The 14,041-nt window shown below is 37.9% G+C and overlaps 2 protein-coding genes across 2 annotated transcripts; both read left to right on the top strand.

Moving 5' to 3' along the window:
• Positions 1–1,355: 1,355 nt before the first annotated feature.
• On the top strand, positions 1,356–7,338 carry LOC128374959 (interferon alpha-inducible protein 27-like protein 2A). The gene is made up of 6 exons (XM_053335179.1): positions 1,356–1,365; positions 1,521–1,553; positions 1,674–1,835; positions 6,375–6,407; positions 6,549–6,647; positions 7,256–7,338. Exons 1-6 carry the CDS (start codon positions 1,356–1,358, stop codon positions 7,336–7,338), a joined length of 420 nt encoding a protein of 139 aa, XP_053191154.1.
• Positions 7,339–7,651: 313 nt separating this feature from the next.
• Positions 7,652–12,851, top strand: LOC128375497 (cytosolic 5'-nucleotidase 1A-like). The gene is made up of 7 exons (XM_053335860.1): positions 7,652–7,883; positions 9,434–9,510; positions 9,718–9,831; positions 10,461–10,587; positions 11,173–11,301; positions 11,409–11,590; positions 12,247–12,851. Exons 1-7 carry the CDS (start codon positions 7,874–7,876, stop codon positions 12,562–12,564), a joined length of 957 nt encoding a protein of 318 aa, XP_053191835.1. The 5' UTR covers positions 7,652–7,873; the 3' UTR covers positions 12,565–12,851.
• Positions 12,852–14,041: the final 1,190 nt, after the last annotated feature.

Genomic DNA, 14,041 nt, shown 5'->3' with positions numbered 1-14,041 from the left:
CAACGTGCTCACCTTTACATCTGCCTTTATGTGTTGCCCTCAGGGCTTGTGTCCCTGTTTGCCCTTGTTATCTTTGTTGAACCATAAACTTTTTTTGAACAAATATTTATTCAATCCTTTTTTCATTCAGCCTGTCATGTCATGCGCTGGTGTCTTCATTTAGTTCCTCCTTCCATTGCAGCTACCTTGTACTCACATCCATAACACCAGTTCAAATTCCTTTATGATATAAAACTTTTAACTATAACAAGATGTTGAGTGTGAAATATTTACCTTCCAAATAAAATTGTCCAATTTTAATAAAACTCATATATATATATATATATATATATATATATATATATATATATATATATATATATATATATTTAATTCAAGCATTGTCAATTGACTTTGTGGCCACAGTAAAGCTGTTGGCATTAAACTGGTGTCGTGAACCATAAAACCAGACTGTCTGCAAAGATGTATTGAATTATATAAGAAACTGAACTGTGAGGAAAGAATAATGAAAACACTAATGATGTGAGAGTGTCATTTTCAGTGCTGGACTGATGGCACAAGTGCATGGTATTGGATCATTTTACCACTTAAAATCTAAATGAAACTGAAAAGTTCAGAGGAAAAATGTGTTATTGGTGGAGCTGCTAAAAACTGACAGGGGGGTTGCTGCTTTTTTCACTGTAAATGAGAAGATGATGACTTAAAGAATATATTTGCACATTAGAAAAATCTTGACTCAAATCTTGGGTCAACAAGTCAGATTTGAATCATTAACTATGAGTTGGCCTGGGCGTGGATGGTGAAGTCATTTTAAAGTCACTGCAGGTCCTGTATGCTGGAATAATAAATGATGATCTCAAGTTTAAGTATAAATAGGTCATATTATATTTTAGTACAATTACTTTGATATGAGCCACTGTTACCTTCAGTGCCAAAGCTTTATTTTCTTCAGCAACTTAGTAAAGATACAAGTTTATCCTGAATGCAGGAGTCAGAATTAAACCAGTGTAGCAGCATTTTAGTATGCCTTGTTTTTCCCTGATGTTACTGTTCTGATTACATCTCAGGAATGGTTAATTTGGGTTCATAAATGGAGGGAGTGACCTTGTGACTGTTCAGATTCGTTTCTCGGGAAAGAGAAACTTATGAGTTCAAAACTAAAAAAAATGAAAAGGTATAGCCGATAGTTGCGACACCAATGTCCCTCCCACATTTTCTTCATGCTATAACTCCTATATAAAGGACAGCCAGTGTCATAGAAGATTACTCATCACCATCCATACAACAGACCACTTCTTGGCTTAAATACTTCAGTCGTCAGGCTCCAACTAGCCTATTCATCTATTAAACCAATCATGGGTTTATGTGAGTATAACATTTGACAATCTGATCTTAGATAGCCTACACTTATTTTTCATTGTCACCATTTAATGATGATAATCAAGACAGAATATGTATTTTATTATTGTCCAGTTGAGCTGTAATAAGATGTACATTTTTGTTATCATCTTATGTTTCAGTGACAGCTGCAGTTGCCACAGCAGCAGGCGCAGGTGAGACATGGAAAGCATTAATGAAAACACACGGTCATATATAACATGACCATGTGACCTGGTTATTTAGTATGGTAAACAATTGTTTCCTCAGATGTGTTTGTTGACTGTTTCCCCCAGGCCTGTCAATAGCGGCTGCTCCAGTTGTTTTGGGAGCTGTCGGCTTCACCTCAATCGGCATTACAGCAGGATCCTATGCCGCCGCGATGATGTCAAGCGCTGCTGTCGCCAATGGCGGCGCAGTTGCCGCAGGCAGCGCGGTAGCTGTGCTGCAGTCGGCAGGTAAAAATCTTAATCATTGATGAAATGATAGGCTAATCAATCAGCTTATTCCTTAAGTGGAATAATTACACAAAATCATTGTTTCTGATCAAACTGGACCTGACAAACAATACTGCAATATTGATAACAACTTTTTGATTGATTGATAAAATGTATTGATAATCTGCTGGGAATATGTCATTGCAGGGATGGCCGGACTATCAACAGGTGCCGCGGCTGCTGTTGGTAGCACTGGGGGCCTATTAACTGGATTAGCGGCCATAATCATCTGAGACCTCTTGAAAAAAAATCACATATTGTCTCAGAAAGCGTTATGACACCTTTTTAAAAATGTGGCAGCCATACTTAGACCATATTGATCCATCTCCTGCACCAAGTACTTAATGTAGTTGTTTGTAATAACTTCACACATTGACTGTATGTTGTTTCATTTATTTATTGTTTTTTTTCTCTCCTGGTGGAGGGGGTTGGGGGGCTGTATTTTCTTTCTCTTGTTGTATCTATGTCTATACTGCATCTGAGGACAATTGAGATAATGTTTTGGTGTTTCTCCCAAAACACAATATGTATATAAACTTACATTATCGAATTGTCCAAAAATAAAATAAAATGAATTTTCAACAATTTATGTTGCGGTGATTTTCATTTTCTGCTCTTACTGCCAACCTACTTACTTACATTAACCTCAACCACTGACCCAAACAATCCGTGTTTTATTAATGAATTGTCCAAGCTGTTCATAAACAACTGGTGTCTGGTTTGTGTTCCCAAAAGTGGCGTAGTCATATACAGAAACCCACAGTCGCACCGTGGACAGTAACGCTCTGTCGCCCTCTACTGTTCAGATTGTAACATAGTTTTGTTTGTCAAGCTGCTTTCACACATGAACTCTGGACAATGGAAATATCCTTTCACATTTATGGCACACACACAGCACGAGCATTGTCTGCATATCAGACGCCTGCTGGAAATGTTTGGTTTAGATGAGGGAGGCAGGGCATGGCGCAGAAAGTATAATACCAGTGTAATTCAACGTTTTCGAGCTTTTCACTAGAAATAAAACTGCTTTTATTTCACGAGAAGTAACAGGAAGTCCGCTCCCATATTAGCACGAGCTTCACAGAGGTGCAGTTTTATGCAGATAAGAGGAGGAGAGTGTGAATGTGTATGAATGATTAGCTTCCTGATGAGGAAACCCCCTGCCATCAGAGTATGAATGTCTGTAAATGAGACATGTAAAATTGCTTTGAGTGGTCATAATGACTAGAAAAGTCAATTTACACATAAAGTGATACAAACTAGAGTGACATATACATCACTAATATGTTAATTATACAAATTACATTCTCAAAACACCATGGACAAACCTCCAAACTACTTGGCAATTGTTCACAACAGAATTGTATTTCTCATTGATTTCATCACTTTGCAAATGTCTTTGTACATCCTTGCAAATGATTAAGTACAGGTAGCCTACAGTTAGCACAGTTAGCCTACATTTAGCACAATTTCCAAGTGAATAGATCCTGTTGATCTAAACTGATTGATTGATTCTCAGTCTAATGGTTGTTCTCTCCAAAACATGTCAGCATCATTTCATTCTATAAGTCATCACATGCAAAATAATCTGTTCAATTGTCAAAATAAGTCAAGAACCGCATACCATGAATATCATATATGAATCTCTTGGAACATTTGATAAATTGATTACAGTAATTGACAGTCAGGTGAAAATAGAACTTGACTAACGAAGGAGGAGTTTCTCACATCTCAGATGACCAATCAAACAATATGTTTAGTTACCTGACAGGTGCTGTCCATGATTATGAATGCTGCCAAACATGTATATATAGAGCTTGACCAGGACTAGTACAATTTCTGAACATGGAAGCACCTGGCCAAGTAAATGAACAAGGGCAACTGTCTGCTCGAGGAAGAGGAAGAAGAAGAGGAGGAGGAGTAAGGGTGCGTGGTGGTAGAATAGGGGGAAGAGGTCGAGGAGCAAGAAGACACCATGCTGTTCCAGATGAAATTCGGGCCACACTTATAGACCATGTTATCAACCATCGGCTGACAATGGCAGAGGCAGGTCACAGAGTGCAGCCTAATGTGCCCCGCTCTACAGTCTCCTCCATCATCCAAACCTTTCGCAGTCAATGATGGAATTATATGTTGGATAGGACAGAACACTGTGCATAAAGCAAGAGATGTAATTGACTCATTTACCTATTCATTTAGAGTGTGTGTGTGTTATAGGCCTACAGTAATATCTTACCTCAATGGGATGTTATGACACTAAAAATGACAAACTATTGAATTATTGATGATACAGTTCACAGTAGTATAACAGTGCAGTGATGCATTACAATTGTGGTAAAGTTACTGTGATGTATGGAAGTTACTTTATGTGTGTGAATAAAAATGGTTACAATTTCCTTGGCAGTATAAGTGCAATGTGTGAAGTCAAACCTTGGAGGGTACTCTTACCGTAAAGTCCTATTTTTTCTTTTTTTTTTAGTTTTATACACAATTGTATTCTGTTAGCTAGACAAAAAACTAGTACAGTAACCATCATGAATGAAGGACTGTGCTAAGACTGAGAGGTGGACATAAGGGATATTTCAATGGTCCTCTGCCATAGTGACAAAACATCTAACCATTTTGACTGGCAGTGCTCACACAATGCCAAAGGGACAATGCATTTTGGGGGCACTGGCTGTTTATATGAGAAAGAAATTTAGTTTTGACACATGAGTGAACTGTTTTGGGAGAGATATTAGCTTTTGGAGATGAACCATCTTTTGCCTTTTGGTGGCACTGACTATTTATATGGGAAAGGAATTTAGTATTGAAGCATGAGTGAACAGTTTTGGGAGAGATATGAGCTTTTGCAAGTGAACTATGGTGTTGTGCTGAACTGCAAGACTGTTCTGCCAAATGATCTTAGAGTTTTGAGAATGTAATTTCTGTTTCAAGAAATGAGCCAAACCAATGGAAAAAACTGTAATGAAAGAACTATCCAAAGTACATTAAGCCTGTTCAAATGAAACCATTTGAACCTGTAGCATAAATGTTTGTCCCATCTCTAACAGACAGGCTCACAAAATAATTAAAGATAATAAAATACAATCATCATTTATTTATTTTTAGGGGTTCCGAGATCAAATATAGTGGTGCTTGAGCACCCCTAAAAGTGGTCTAAAATCACCACTCATATCCACAAGTGTGTGGAAAGAACTGAGTGAGTGAATTAATGAATCATTGTAAGTGATCCATAAAACTATAAAGTATAAACTTATGCAACCTCTAAGCAATCACTGATAAGAAAATAGAGACCCATTCTGCCTCCCTGTCATTCCTCACCTGTCTACCACATGTCACTGGACTACGTCACTCCACCAACCTGCTCACCTTTACATCTGCCTTTATGTGTTGCCCTCAGGGCTTGTGTCCCTGTTTGCCCTTGTTATCTTTGTTGAACCATAAACTTTTTTTGAACAATTATTTTTTAATATTTTTTCATTCAGCCTGTCATGCGCTGATGTCTTCATTTAGTTCCTCCTTCCATTGCAGCTACCTTGTACTCACATCCATAATACCAGTTCAAATTCCTTTATGATATAAAGCTTTTAACTTGTGTGCAAAAGCATAATTTAAAATGTTTCAAGATGTTGAGATGTTGAGTGTGAAATATTTACCTTCCAAATCAAATTGTCCAATTTTAATAAAACTCATATATATATATATATATATATATATATATATATATATATATATATATATAGGCATTAAACTGAAAACACTGAAAATAGTTCAAATGGTGTCATGAACCATAAAACCAGACTGTCTGCAAAGATGTATTGAATTATATAAGGAACTGAACTGTGAGGAAAGAATAATGAAAACACTAATGATGTGAGAGTGTCATTTTCAGTGCTGGACTGATGGCACAAGTGCATGGTATTGGATCATTTTACCACTTAAAATCTAAATGAAACTGAAAAGTTCAGAGGAAAAAATGTGTTATTGGTGGAGCTGCTAAAAACTTTTTAGTTTTAGTTTATCCTGAATGCAGGAGTCAGAATTAAACCAGTGTAGCAGCATTTTAGTATGCCTTGTTTTTCCCTGATGTTACTGTTCTGATTACATCTCAGGAAAGGTTATTATGGGTTCATAAATGGAGGGAGTGACCTTGAGACTGTTCAGATTCGTTTCTCGGGAAAGAGAAACTTATGAGTTCAAAAATTTAAAAAAATTGAAAAGGTATAGCCGATAGTTGCGACACCAATGTCCCTCCCACATTTTCTTCATCCACTCATACTCGCTATAACTCCTATATAAAGGACAGCCAAGTGTCAGGCTCCACATTGCAATCATGGGCTTACGTGAGTATAACGTTTGACAATCTTACCTTAGATAGCCTACACTTATTTTTCATTGTTATCATTTAATGATGATAATCAAGACAAAATATATTTTATTATTGTCCAGTTGAGCTGTAATAAGATGTACATTTTTTGTTATCATCTTGTGTTTCAGTGACAACGGCAGTTGCTACAGTAGCAGGCGCAGGTGAGACATGGAAAGCATACACACGGTCATATATAACATCGTGCATGTGACCTGGTTATTTAGTATGGTAAACAAATGCCCCCCCCCCCCCCCCCCAAGGCCTTTCAATAGTGGCTGCTCCCTTTGTTTTGGGGGCAGTAGTGTTCACCTCAATCGACATCGCAGCAGATGTCGCCATGATGATGTCAACCGCTGCTGCAGCCAATGGAGGCACAATGCCAACAGGCAGCACGATGGCAGGTAAAAATCATAATCATTGATGAAATGATAGGCTAATCAATCAATCAGCTTATTGCTTAAGTGGAATAATTACACAAAATCATTGTTTCTGATTAAACTGGACCTGACAAACAATACTGCAATATTGATCACAACGTTTTGATTGATTGATAAAAATGTATTGATAATCTGCTGGGAATATGTCATTGCAAGTATGGCCGGTCTGTCAACAGGTCCTGCTGGCACTAGAGTAATAGTGTGTGGATGGCGGGAACCATCACCTGAGACCAAGATGGACCATGGAGAAATTAAAAAAAGTAGCTAAATGTATTTGATTGAGATGACTTGATAAAATAAAATGTATTGGCATCTGAGGACAATTGAGATAATGTTTTGGTGTTTCTCCCAAAACACAATATGTATATAACCTTACATTATCGAATTGTCCAAATTTTCATAAAATAAAATGAATTAAACTATTTATGTTGCTGTGATTTTCATTTTCTGCTCTTGCTGCCAACCTACTTACTTACATTAACCTCAACCACTGACCCAAAGAATCCGTGTTTTATTAATGAATTGTCCAAGCTGTTCATAAACAACTGGTGTCTGGTTTGTGTTCCCAAAAGTGGCGTGGTCATATACAGAAACCCACAGTCGCACCGTGGACAGTAACGCTCTGTCGCCCTCTACTGTTCAGATTGTAACATAGTTTTGTTTGTCAAGCTGCTTTCACACATGAACTCTGGACAATGGAAATATCCGTTCACATTTATGGCACACACACACAGCACGAGCATTGTCTGCATATCAGACGCCTGCTGGAAATGTTTGGTTTAGATGAGGGAGGCAGGGCATGGCGCAGAAAGTATAATACCAGTGTAATTCAACTTTTTCGAGCTTTTCACCAGAATTAAAACTGCTTTTAGAGGAGAGTTGACAGCTGACGCTTGATAAATTGCTGTCTCCCTTACTGCCGGTGTTTGTTGCACTTACAGCAGTGAACAGCTGTTGAACTACTGTATTCACATATGAAGTCAATCAGACATTACACGGACTTTGTACTGTACTGCACTTTGACTTTGTGTGGCAGAGTAAAGTCCATTTAATGACCGGTTCGACTGCTTCAGACATTCACTTTCACATACAGAACATTACAGGGCTGCAATGCATGTAAGGGGCTTTGATGATGGTCATTATTTAAACCACCTCAGTCCAGTTTTAGGCTCGTCAACGCAGAAAAAGACATGGACCCTGGTGAGTGTCACTGAAAATACTGATAGGTCTACATGTCTGTGTTTGACTCGGCTGTTTTGTAGATAAGGTCACTACCTCAATGTATATCAGAGTCTAAATAAATGTTGCATGGATGTCTGGGAAGGTTAACACTTTATTTCAGTTAACTAAAGATGGTATCATTTATATTTTTATTAAAATCAGCTGAGCTGTAAGAGCAGAGAATCATTCAGAGCTTGGATTAACTCACTAGTTTCCTAAAATACTTTTCATTGTCTGGGACTTGCAACCCAATTGGTTTCTAATTCATGTTGTGGTGAATGTAAGGACTGCCTGCATGGCAGTAGCTACCATTGAGGACACAGAGGTCATGTCCTCAGTATTTTTTTCTTGAAGTTTTGTTTCATTGTGAAATGAAAATAGCATCATTGGACGGTCACGTCTCACGTACTTGCAGATACCGTTGCCATGTCAAAACGAAAGTAGTAGTATAGCCAGCGGCGGAGTGAGGTCTTGAAATCCACCGGCCCCGGTGTTATGTCCCAACTAGTTTCCAATTTAACTGCTTTCCTTACCGAACAACTTCAGCTGTGTTGCACTTCAGTCAGCAGATTCGTCACAAATTCACACATATACACAGCATATTACTGGAGAATTTTGAAGTCGCAGTTATATAGTGTTCACTTTCAGAACAAATATTAGCTGCAGTAGATGTGAACAGCGACTTGAAAATCGCCAGAAACAATACTTTTGTGAATTGGACTTGACCCGATTTTGCAAACTGTTCATTCATTGGATGAGCCCCTTTCTCCCTTTCCCAACGGGCTGTGCTCCATTCCACATTTTAAGAACAAACAAAGAAAATAATTGCAGTTATAATGTTTTAAATATACAACAATGGAAGTTGTAGAATATTGAAATAGGAGTTGATTTAAGTTGCAAATGTGGAAGTGATAAGAAAGAAGTGGCCCACAAAAATAACCATGACTGAGAAATGCACAGAAAGAAAGTATTATAAATACATCGTGGATTACACTATTGATATATTTGTTGTAGTGTTTTGACCTCGGTGTTTGAAAAGTCCTGGCTACGGCCTTGACTGCCTTGATCATGTTCACTGACTGAAGCACATTTATCCAACACAGCAGTGCTTCCTAAATTGGGTGCTGTTAGATTACTCATCATTGATCATCTAGTGTGTGTTTTTAATCATTTATCATCACATTAAAACAAAAATAATCAGCAACATTTAAATTAACTATGTTCCCAACCAGCCAACATTATCTGTAACTCAAGGCATATTGGTATGCTGAGTTTAACCCCAAACTCACCTTGACTCTAACCATAATATAACCATAACCTAACCTCAACTTCACCTTGACCCTATCCAGTTATCTCTGCTGGGCCTAACCATAACATAACCACACATGAAATATGTATTTTCAGGATATTTCTGCTGTCAGTCAGCCTGGTGAAGACAGTTTGGCCGGCCACTGTCCTCTCAGCTCATCAGTAGCTGCTGACAGAACAGCTGTTATTATTATTTTTGATGTGGATTTCATTCATTGCAGTAATGAATGGTGAGATTGCACATTCAAGATTGACAAACATGTGTGACATGTCCACACAGAGCAAAAGGAAATATGAGGTATGAAAAAGCACACACCTTTAATAAACATTTGAATCCTCATTTGTAAGTTTTATTTTCACAATTCAGTTTAAATGATTAAAGGGTTTGTGTAAAATAAGCCTTAAAAATAAACCCAGATTGTTGAAAAACCTAGTGTTATTCAGAATAAGTCAGTGTAAATGTTGCTGTTAAAATATCACACATTTGCTCCCTTTGGTATTCCAGTCTCAGTCAGAGATTCCCATCACCGTCGCAATGTCATCAAAAGTCTTCAACATGGAGAAGCAGCCACAGAGTGGCATATCAACAAGTCTTGGCCCTGCCCTCTCCTTTGTCAAGGTAAGATGTTACATTGAGAAAACACAGGGAAACATACACAGGCATAGGCAAGCACATATAGTTAAAGCATGCAGAGACACATAGACACACTTTCAAACCCAATAAATAAAATGTATTTAGTGAGAAAGCTTACTGATTGTATTCATTGCATAATATAGGGTGGCTGTGGCTCAGGAGGTAGAGCGATTGTCCACCAATCGGAAGTTTGGTGGTTCGATTTCCACCTCCAGTCCACAGCAAGACCCAAATTAACCCCCTGTTGCTGTGCCAACAGTGTGAAAATTAGCTTCCTGATGAGGAAGTTGTATGAATGTCTGTGAATGAGACATGTAAAAGTGCTTTGAGTGGTCATAATGACTAGAAAAGTCAATTTACACACAAAGTGATACAAACTAGAGTGACATATACATCACTAATTTGTTAATTATACACACACGTCATGATCACTTCTGGGGAGATAAACTAACACTAATATCCCGGAGACTTGACTGCCACTACATGCCTAAACCCAATGCTCACAATAAACTTGAACCTCTGACACAAAAATGAGCTTTTTCTGATTTGGGTAGCTTTTGTTCCTAATTGGTCAAGCTGTGACCTAAATCTGAAATTGACACTTGTGTTTTCAGGCTCTGCAGGAAGTGAATGTAAAACTTAAAGAGCATTATCCTGAGAGTCAGGAGCTCTTTAAGGTTTTACTCATTAACGACAGTCCATCAGAATTCGACAGACTCAACAACGCTATCAAAATACAAGGTGAGTATCTGATACATCCAAACAAGACAACTTCAGGGATGATGGAGCTTTGTCAGCAAATTTCAAACACATTTCGAATACAGATGGCTTATCAGCAACCATGCAGTGTCTGAAAGAACCATGGCAGAGGGAAAAATTCACACTGAGACAATCTCAGGCACTTTTCTTTCAAATTATTCTTGGCTCACTCCTTTTCACTCTTCCTTCCTTTCGCACATCAACCTGATGTATGAGATCTGTCATTTAAAGTCTCAAGTTCTCTGTCAGTATTGAGATCATAGCATTACAAAATACTCTTTCAACTGATGTTGGGTTAAGTTTAGAGGCCAATTCAACAATAGGAAACCATTCATCCGTGTTTAAACATAAGATTAAAGATAATTGTCTCACCAAATGGCATAAAAGTGTTATGTTTTAGGAAGAATGTATTGTCATTCTTTCTATGATTAACAGTACTATGAAATATTGTCTTATACATGTCTCTGCAATGCATGTATGCATTATGTATGGATGGATTTGTAATGTATTTGTATCAGCTATGTTTGGTCAACTGATTGAAGGCTTGTTATTTATTCTTGTTTGCAGAGTTGGAAGAACTAATTACTCCCTTGATAATGGAGAAAGAGTGTCTCATAAATGAATTAAAGAAGAACAATACTCATCTCTACCTGGCTGCAGCACCAGGGTTAGAGGTTCAAGAAGCACTGAGGGAAGGTAAGTGTAAAGACAGTACTAAACAAACAAACCAAATGTTATAGAGGGACAGCATACACAACTATTTTGATTCTGCATGTTAATGTGAATGAATATCTCTGCACCAGGTATAACAGCAGCTATCATGAACATCCCAGAGACAGCCGTGGAAGTGTCAGAGACTCAGCTGCGTGTTGTCTTTGATGGTGATGCCGTCCTCTTCTCTGATGAGTCGGAGCGTGTTTTCAGAACAGGACTTGCAGCATTCCATGAGCACGAGAGGAAAAATGTTGACGTGCCAATGAAAGATGTATGGATAGTGACACATTCAGTTATCAATGAATCTCTTACTTTTTACATTATTACCTCCGGTGGAGGTCTCTAGTGTGCAGGCTCTATATGGGCATATTGGGCCCAGGGAATATGTGTAGTATGTTTTCACATATTGGCTTTTTTGGCTTGATGCAATGCTGAGCAGCTTTCACAGAAATTGAATCAGCCAGGGCCCTGGCTCTGATGCTGCATCAAGTTCTCTTTATACAACAATACTTGTAGACCACTAACTGAGCATTGTTTATGCCACATCAGACATTTTAGTGACATTAAACTGGACATTTTTGCCATAATCTCATAACAAGTCTGTTTAATAATCAAGTTAGTATTAGGCTGCAACACTACATCAGCTACATATACAGTAAATACTGTAAAGATAGATAATATAGCATACAGCATAAATTGCAACTTGCTTTTTTCATTGTCATCTAACCCTAACCCTAACCCTAACCGTGAATGTAACACTTAGATTGTCATGGTTCATGGTATACCATTTATTATATTTAGAAGAATAGTCAAAAAATACAGAAATATAATTTATATGATCTTACAGTATGACTACTCTTAACTTACTTTTCTATTTTGACCATAAACAATAAAAAAAATTGTTCCTCTTCTCTTTTCCTTCCTTAGGGGCCATTCAAGAAATTTCTGGAAGTTTTAAAGAGACTGCAGATTAAATTGCGCAATAAAGGCCTGACCAGGAACTGCCCCATCCGTACCTACCTGGTGACATCTCGTAGTGCAGGCTATGACGGGTACAGAGCCTTAAACACTCTGCGCTCATGGGGTCTGGAGATTGATGAGGCTGTCTTTCTAAGAGGGTCTAAGAAAGGCCCCATGCTGGAGGTAATCAGGCCCCACATCTTCTTTGATGACCAGGACTGTCATATTACAAATGCATTGCAGTATGGCATTGTGTCATGTCATGTGAAATGTAGCTCAGAGTAAGCAACAGGAAAATTAATGTAATTGGAAGGCAACAGTTATTATGTTATACTGATAAAAAAAAATGTAAACTACAATAATATATCCCCATTATGCATCAAAATGTAACAAACACAAATGTAAGATGATTTAAAATACAATCATGTGTGTGTAATGTAATTACAAGTCCATAAAAGTCCATAAAATAGAAACACAAAAGGCAGTGGAACACCTGAATCAGCAGGTAAGACAGGGATAGGACCACAAAAGGGATACAGACTCTTTGTAAAGGCCTGTTTGTAAAATAAAGAAAGAAAGAAAGATGAGATAAATCTGTGTTGTCATTGCATCATCATACCAAGTACAATAGTACAACGAAATTGGACTACTGTCTCCTCCGATGCAAACAAGCAAGTTCAACCAATCACATATAAATTCAAATAAATACAAAAGTAGCAGTGCATAAAAGTGCAATAGAGATGAGTCATGTTAGATGTTTACATTTAGTATTGTTATTGCCTTGTTAAAAAAAACTGTCTCAGTCTGTTTATACATGATTTTAAAGCCCTGAATCTCCTGCCAGAGGGCAGCAGCTCAGACACATGGTGTCATGGTGTCCTGGGTGTGTGCTATCTTTCAAGATGCTGCGTGCCCTCTTAAGACAGCGAGTACATTTTGTGGAGTAATTTAAAAATATGAGACCTGTGTTATTTGGCTGTGTCTGTTTGTCATAAATATATTGTGCATTAGTGATTTATATTTATTGTCAAAAATAATTTCTCCTTCTCCTTCTCCTTCTCCTCATTTTTGTCTGTAGGTAACAGTAATAATCTACAGTATCAGTGCTCTTGCTTTGCTCTCGTGTCCACAAGGGATTGAATCATTTGGTTAAATTATATATTAGATAACAATTATGTTGGATTTCACCCAATTCAAAATGTAAAAATCTTTACATTTACTTAAAGGTATAGACATAAAGACAGTTATTTCAAAGAATGGCTAATTTTAGGGTAGTCAGTACACATGAATGTAACGGCTGACGTGAGCTGGGACTTAAAAACAGAGTCATGCTTGGTGGTAACATAAAGACAGTCCTTTAATGAAGCCAAAGTTAGTACACAGATGATCAGTCAGCAGAGACAAAGGTACAGAAACGGCAGGCAAAAATCAAAGACTCACAAGGGAAATGAAAGAAAGGCTGAGATGCTGTTACTGGGGAACAACAAGAACTGGCACAGAAAGTAGAAGCAAGCAGACTAAATACTCTACAGATTTTTAACTGGGACTTGAAAATGGAGACGGAGGGGTAGTCAGGGAGGGATCGTGGGAGATCATTCCAGAGCTTGGGGGCCGTGGTAATGAAGGACCGGCCTCCCAAGGTGGACAGCTTGGTGTGTGGGACTGTGAGGAGGTTGGAGGTGGTAGTTACCCTATTTAAAATGTAACAAGTAATGTAACTATTTCAATTACTTAATCAAAGTAATGTAACTTATTACTTTTT

This window comes from Scomber japonicus, chromosome 16 (genome assembly GCF_027409825.1).
Source record: "Scomber japonicus isolate fScoJap1 chromosome 16, fScoJap1.pri, whole genome shotgun sequence".
Taxonomy (NCBI): Eukaryota; Metazoa; Chordata; class Actinopteri; order Scombriformes; family Scombridae; genus Scomber; species Scomber japonicus.
The sequence above is the reverse complement of the archived record's forward strand: the minus strand, read 5'-3'. Positions and strand labels throughout refer to the sequence as shown.

Excerpts from the sequence above, each read along its gene's own strand:
- LOC128374959 (XM_053335179.1), top strand. Across the intron at positions 1,836-6,374 it reads AGCTGTGCTGCAGTCGGCAG|TGACAACGGCAGTTGCTACA; the intron begins GTAAAAATCTTA and ends CTTGTGTTTCAG. Across the intron at positions 6,408-6,548 it reads TGCTACAGTAGCAGGCGCAG|TGTTCACCTCAATCGACATC; the intron begins GTGAGACATGGA and ends TGGGGGCAGTAG.
- LOC128375497 (XM_053335860.1), top strand. Across the intron at positions 9,832-10,460 it reads CTGCCCTCTCCTTTGTCAAG|GCTCTGCAGGAAGTGAATGT; the intron begins GTAAGATGTTAC and ends TTGTGTTTTCAG. Across the intron at positions 10,588-11,172 it reads CAACGCTATCAAAATACAAG|AGTTGGAAGAACTAATTACT; the intron begins GTGAGTATCTGA and ends TCTTGTTTGCAG.